The 7,270-nt window shown below is 41.0% G+C and overlaps 1 protein-coding gene across 1 annotated transcript in view; it reads right to left on the reverse strand.

Moving 5' to 3' along the window:
- Nucleotides 1-895: 895 nt before the first annotated feature.
- Nucleotides 896-7,270, reverse strand: part of LOC102301545 (tumor necrosis factor alpha-induced protein 2) — a gene marked incomplete at its 3' end in the record, with an annotated part of 15,907 nt that continues 9,532 nt past the window's right edge. The window contains 3 exon segments of the mRNA XM_042217366.1: nt 896-1,017; nt 1,563-1,718; nt 1,814-1,933. Coding sequence (XP_042073300.1) covers nt 896-1,017; nt 1,563-1,718; nt 1,814-1,933 — 398 coding nt within the window.

Consider the following 7,270-nt stretch of genomic DNA (forward strand, 5'->3'; position numbering starts at 1 on the left):
GAATAACAGCAGAAGTTATAACTTCACTGATCCTGTCTAAACTTGTGTTTCATTGACATGTTATGTCTTTTTCTGTGTGTAGCCAGTTTTCTGCCCCTGACACACATCCTTCCTGCAAACTCTAGCAGCTGTCATTAGCACATCACCACACCTCTTTGAATTGCTGAGAAGAGGGGAGATGGAAAAGGTCTCAGTCCACCTCTGTTGGAAATCTGACAATAGGTGGAGCTCTTACTGAAATGGATCCGTGCTTCAAATGCATGTGACTCTCCGAATATGAACTATTTTTACCAAATAACTCTTCCATAAAACTCTTATTCAGCATAAACATATATGAGTGCTATCAAGAGCAGTGTTTATGTCTCCTGGTTCCCTTCTTCCTTTTTCTTTAAGGTTAGAAATAAAACCAAAACTAGACAGTTTGGTTTTCCGGTGGAAGAAATCTTTCATTTAACTCTAATTAACAGCATTATTGACTTCATCTACTCACAGCTGCTGCTGCTTCTCTCATGCCTGCATGTTTTATTTAGCTTTCTGTTTCAGTGCACTATCAGTGAGACTGGTAATGTAAAACAGAAAGGAAGCACATCTACTTTTAGCTCATGCTAGTTCCCATGAATGTAGCTCATCCTGCTCACAAGATATATCTGATACCAATTAAGATGTTTCACTCAGTCTGCTTCCTGTTTTCTAAAAGCTCTCTCTGAAAAGCACGATTGCCTATCCTGACCTAATGTCTCACAAACCTCTTATCATGATATAGTTCTTTATACACTTCTTCAGTTGTTTATGATACATCAGGCCCAAAAAAAGAGAGCACATTACATTTGTGTGAGTTATACTCTGTATGTTTCTGTATTAAAGTAAATAATGTCTGAGTCAATTCAAAAGTTACCTGAGGTCGGGATAAGCAGATCCCAGTGAAACGATTTGCATCTGTATGGCAGGAATATCTTGGAGTTTTAGCACTTCTGCAATCTTGGTCAGGATTTCCTTTAACCAGTCTTGTTTGGATCCCTGTGAAGACAAATCAGTGACGTCAGTTTAGTCTGCAAGTTTCCCCAAACTGTAATCAGCATAGCTGCTGTTTTTGGAAATAATGATGCTTTTCCTTCAGGAGCTATTGCACTGGAACGTCCAGCTAGCTGGGCAGTAAATGTGAATCTAAATTATTTCAGTTAAACAAACTGGAATTTTGCTCTAATTCTTACCAAAAATCTTGCACTGCAAGTGGCAAAGGATCTTGTTCTATTTAATAATATCATAAAACCTGTCTCATAATTGTAACTCCTTGTCCTCTCACCATTCCAGATCCAATATCTATTGACAAATGTCTTTTTTCTATTTCTTACTGATTTTTCTTTTTCTTCACTTCACTTTGAAAGTAAAACCAAAGTAAGAGGATAAATTTCAAAACTTTAATATAGCCTGTCAATGGTTCTTTTATTATTGTTAGCTGAATTTGTGACTAAGGTTGTTTCACCCTGTCAAACAATCAGTGTTTGTGCTTGATTGATTTTATTTGTGTCACAGCTAAAGTGTGGAATGAAGGTAAGTCTCACCATTCTGGCAAACAGCTCATGCAGTCTCTCTGCATTTTCTTGCACAGTCACGTAAGCCTTCAGCTGACGATCCTTGTCCTTCAGTTTGACCTCTCCTTTCAGGAGCCTCCGGACATATTCTACTGTCATTTCCTGCTGAAGCTGACCAATCAGCTCCTGAATGTAAGTAACAAAAAAACCTTTTTTGTCCATTGATTTAAAAGTTGGTAATAATGGCTTCACAGCAAAGTTTCACGCGGTCATGTTTCTACCTGATGACAGGATTGAGTCGAACCCTGAAGTTCTTGAAGCTCGTCTTCAGTGCTGTTCAGCAGCTTCTCAAACGTGTTCTTCTTCAGCCAGTCACTGGTTCCCACCTTCTGGTAGTGTGGCTGTGTGGGGAACAAATGTAAGGCATTCTGTTGATCTGTGGAGATGAAGAGGATAGCTGAAATGAGGAAAAACTTCCTAAATCTGTTTTAAAGATGTAGGGAAATTTCAGAGAGACCCACAGAGCCACACATGCCATCCCTCCCCTTCTAAAGCACACAGCCACGCACACATGTGCGCGCGCACACACACACACACACAGAAAGCTGTGCTGTTTTTAGCGCTAGGACAGCAGCATTCTTGGCTTCTGGGTCAACTTCTCTAAACAGGGACTTTGTAGACTGAAATATTGTGCAGTCTTTCATACTTTCAATGATCCTTTTACTTTTATTTTCATGGTCAGGTCAGTTGTGCAACAACACTAAAAGCTCACTAGAATGTTATGTTTTTGAAAATTTAGTTTTTATTTTGTTACCAACCAAAACTGATGGCCATAAAAAGTGTAAAACGGTGATGTTGTGTTCAGATTTAGTCATTTACTGAATTTGGAGCCATCAGAGCTTTAGCGGCAATTATCATCAATAAACACGTGTGATGAGCATTAAGTAGACCGTGTCGTGGCAGATTTCTTTTCTGATGTATTAATCACATACTGTAACCATTTCACATTAGTAATAGTAATTTCACTTCCTCACGTTAGTATAGTATGCATGCATGTAGAATATCATCACAGGTAGGCCCCAAGTTTTATTGCACCTTCACGGTGGACCCATTGTAGACTTGAATATCTGCAGACATCCTGGAGGTGACGGTGGTCATAACTTTTCTTAGAGTGGGCGGGGGTCAAGGATGAGCTGGACTGAAGGCACGGGGATATGTGATGTGCTGTGGAATGCTCTTTGTTTGAGAGCTCACTGTTATTGTTAAAATTTCCACAACAACCTTTCTTTTTCTTTCTTTGCTTGTCTGTAAAAAGTATTTTTGTGGCCAAACAAACTATCCACATGATATATATCTATAAAGAACATAAAACATCTTTCAGATTCTACGTCACAGTCACTGCTTTGAAAGTAACTGCAGCTGCTGTGAGCTTTTATGCCTAACGAGACAAGCTCCTCCTGCTCAGACGATGTAGGGAAATTTCAGAGACCCACAGAGCCACGCATGCAATCCCTCCCCTTCCAAAGCGCACAGACACACACAGACACACACGCACGCACGCACGCACTCACGCACTTAACCAGATTGTTTGCAGGTCAGAAAGTCTCGGTGCGTAGTATGCTTTGGATTGCATTGACAAATAAAGACTTTTGCTTTTGTTTGGTGACTCAGTGAAACATTGAGTTGACTGTTATGACAGACCAAAAGAAAAAAAAAAGTTGATGAAAACATATCGGGGATTTTGCAAAAGCTGAACAAGTAACAAAATATTTTTTCTTTCTGCCAGATGATATAACCTTGCAATATAATATCTTGTTGTTACAGCAGCATTCAGGACCAGAATAACACGCTAACGGAGTCAGGGCCACAAAAGTAAGTGATCCTTTAACTTGGTTTGCTATCAGTTAATTATTAAAGGTTTATTCATACATGTGAACAGACTCTTTCACTTTGTTTTAATACAGAAAAAAATCAACTATGACTATTACTTTATTGACATTCAACAGAAACCTTTGCCATCATGTACTTTGGTTTCATATTGTGCTTTCTGGTGCTTATGTTGCATCCTTTAAACGACTGACATCCACTTTGACCTTTCTGCTGCTGTGTGGATACTCACTGCAGGTATATCTTTTACTAAGTCAAACTAACATTTATCCAGGCCTGGGTTACAGAGGGCAGCAGTCTACACAGAGACTCGAAACGTGCCCTAAGCAATTCCAAGAAGAAATCGAGGAAAAGAGGCTGTAGGGCCGGTATCCAGGTACACATCAGACGAGCCTACAGATCGGAGATTTCCCGACTCGTCTGGAGGTGTCCCCGGTTTCTGCTGCCAGTTACCCTTCCCGATTTGATTGGAAACACGTACTTGCAGCCACTACAGCGTGGATCCTGCCCATTGGGATTTTGCCGATTATTTCCCCACCGCTGCGCCCTCACAGCCTGCATCGTACAACCGGTGGTTGGTCCCGCCGGTTCCGTGGCGCTGCTGGAGACCTCGCGTGCGGACACGGTGTTTGCTGTCAATTCCACTCCGACAAGCTGATGGGAAACCTGTGCTGCCAGCTTTTAATCGGATCGCGCTCTTGAACGCCCGCTCCATCGCAAACAAATCCTTCTCTCTGAATGAGCTCTTCACAAGGAAAAGCCTGGACTTTCTGTTTCTCACCGAAACATGGCAGAGGGATGGCGAATTTATTCACCTAAACGAACAGTGTCATGCAGACTGCTCTTACTTGGGCGCCCCCCGTTTAGGTCGCTGTGGTGGAGGACTTGCTGTTGTCTTTAAGGACAGTTTCACCTGCAGAGGTATGCAAACTGAAAACTATTCTTCTTTTGAGTCGCAAACAATTAAGGTGGGCTCTACGAACATCTTTTATTGTGTTTTAGTCTATCGCCCTCCTGGCCCTGCTACTGAGTTCTTAAAGGATTTTATGGACTTCTTATCTTCTATTATCAAGCTGGAGAAAGTTTTAATTCTTGGGGATTTTAACATTCATATTGATGATGCCTCATCTAACTCTGCAGCTGAACTTCTATCTATATCTGAGTCTTTTAACTTTGTCCAACATGTCTCCGGTCCAACCCATGTAAAAGGCCATACCTTGGACCTTGTTTTTTCCTTGGGCCTCAACATTGGCAATGTGTTTGCTGAGGATGTACATTTGAGTGATCATAACTGTATCTTTGTTGAACTCAATTTTAGCTCTAAACAAACGCCTGTGAAGTTAAAAACTCATAGACGCATAATAACTGAGACTACTGCTGAGAGGTTCTCCATTATGTTTGACAGGTCTCTACTTTTTACCGGAAACTATGTAAATGTTCTTATTCAGTCTTTTAATAGGGAATGCACATCCATTTTGGATCAAGTGGCACCTATTAAAACAAGCTCGGCTTTACAAAAGAAGGCATGCCCTTGGATAAATGAGTCTATCTTAAACTTAAGGAGAATATGCCGCAAAATAGAACGACTAGGGAAGAAAACCAAACTTGACTACACAGGCTCCATCTTCGAGATCTCATGCTCTCCTTAAGTGACAAGGTGAAAACTGTTAGATCAGAATGCTTTTCTAGACTCATAACAAAAATAAAGAGAAATCCCAAGTTTCTTTTTGACAAAATTAGTGCAATTGTCTCCCCAGATGTGATACCTTTAGATGTACTCTCTAAAGTAGATAGTAATAAACTCCTCCGATTTTTTGTTGATAAGATTAATGACATCAATGCTAAAATCTCCCCAAGGCTTTCCTGTTCTCCGAGTCAGGCACTCCCTTTGTACTCCTGGTCGACTTTTACAACTGTAACATATGATGAAATAGCAGCCCTGGTGGACAAAATGAAGCCATTGCTTACAGCTAAACCCGGTCAAAACAGAAACTTTGATTATTGCACCAGGCAGTGAAATACCCGATATTAAACGGCGACTGGGTGACTTTGGTTCCTCACAGAAACATAACCTTAGAAACCTGGTTGTATTTTTGATGAAGCTTTTTCTTTGGAGGGACATTTAAATCAGATAGTAGGAACCTGCTTTTTTCACTTGAGGAACATTTCTAAACATCCATCGTGTCAACAAGTGAACTCGAGATGATAATACATGCTTTTATCTCTACAAGACTTGACTACTGTAACAGCCTGTTTACTTGTCTAAACATGAAAGGGCTAGCCCGCCTACAGGTTGTTCAAAACTGCATCGAGGCTACTGACCCGCTCGAACAAGGGTGCTCATATGACCCCTTTTTTAAAGTCGCTGCACTGGCTACCAATCAGATTCAGGTTCCATTTTAAAATTCTAGTTTTAACTTTCAGAGCATTACAGAGACAGACCTCCCTACATTGCTGATCTGATTCATACACATACCTCCACTCGTAACCTGAGGTCATCAAACCAAAACCTTTTAGTGGTCCCCCACACTCATTTTAAAAACCGAGGGGACCGATCTTTCCAAACTGTTGCACCCAGACTGTGGAATGCACTTCCCCTATTACTACGGGGCTTGGACTCAGTGGAGACCTTCAAAAAGCAGCTAAAGACATTTTTATTTCAAAAACCTTTTAATTAGACCAGGGTTTTTGTGATGTATTTTATGACTGTATTATGTTTTTACCTTGTAAAGCACTTTGTGACATATGTCTGTGACAGGTGCTATATAAATAAACTTTACTTACTTACTTATTTTTGGAACCATTTCTGAACTATTAATGGTTAACTTGCCTCTGTGCTACCTTGATTTTAGCTTCTAGTCTTCTCCTCCATGGAGGGCAATGCTCCTTGTGGCTGTTCATCTTGTAGCCAAGCATCTATCATGTTCACTTGTAACCTGCAGTTATCATTCTTATGATTTTTATATTTAACATATGTTGATACTTATTATAGACATTAACTGTAACTCCATTCCCTGTCTGTTGCCAGTACTATTGCTGTTTTTTCCACATACTATAAACCAGGGGTCGGCAACCCTAGGCACGCGTGCCAACTGTGGGTTAACTGATGGCATGACCATAGCTGGACTGGCCATCGGGCATACCGGGCATTTGCTAATTAATTTTCTTTCTTTTTTTTTTGTAACGGTATAAACAATGAAAGGTGGTGGATTGGCCAGATGCTGGCCGGTGTGTAAAAATAACTAAAGTTATTTGGTGGTGGCTATGGCGGAGCTTGCACAGATTCAGTAACATTAGCAAGTGGTGGAGGCCGGCAGGTGGATCAGGGAGAGGGGAGGCAGGAGGAGCAGAGACCCGAGGCAGCCGCTGGTCCGAGTGTCAGGTGAACTGAACTTCAGGTAAGAAGTTATGACCTGCAGTCTATCTGGGCCAGATATAAACCAAGTTTAGGTTGAGTTTATTTTCGTTGTGCTGACTTTTTACAGTCAGTTACAATAACTCGTACTGCTACTAGCTAGCATGATGGAGTTTCTATACAGCTGGGTGGGTGCTATGATGTTACTGATAGTGAACTTTATTTTATTCATAAGGTTAGTTAGTAGAGTTGCCAACCGTCCCGTAAAAAGACGGAATCTTTCAGAGAAAGACGGAAATATTCAGAGAAATTATTACGCGTTTTATGTTGAGCTGAGAAGGGACGCAGTTTGTCCCGGACTTCAGCTAGGATGGAAAAAGACACAAAGGTGGATTAATTCTGTCGTTACGCTGTCAGCTGCCTCTTCTTCTCCTCTCATTCTCTCCCTTCTCTCTCCTGTTGCTACTTTAATCATGAAACTGATCAATGATCAGTG

Source organism: Haplochromis burtoni, unplaced genomic scaffold (genome assembly GCF_018398535.1).
Source record: "Haplochromis burtoni strain Fernald_Lab_line unplaced genomic scaffold, NCSU_Asbu1 Contig_1870, whole genome shotgun sequence".
Lineage (NCBI taxonomy): Eukaryota > Metazoa > Chordata > Actinopteri > Cichliformes > Cichlidae > Haplochromis > Haplochromis burtoni.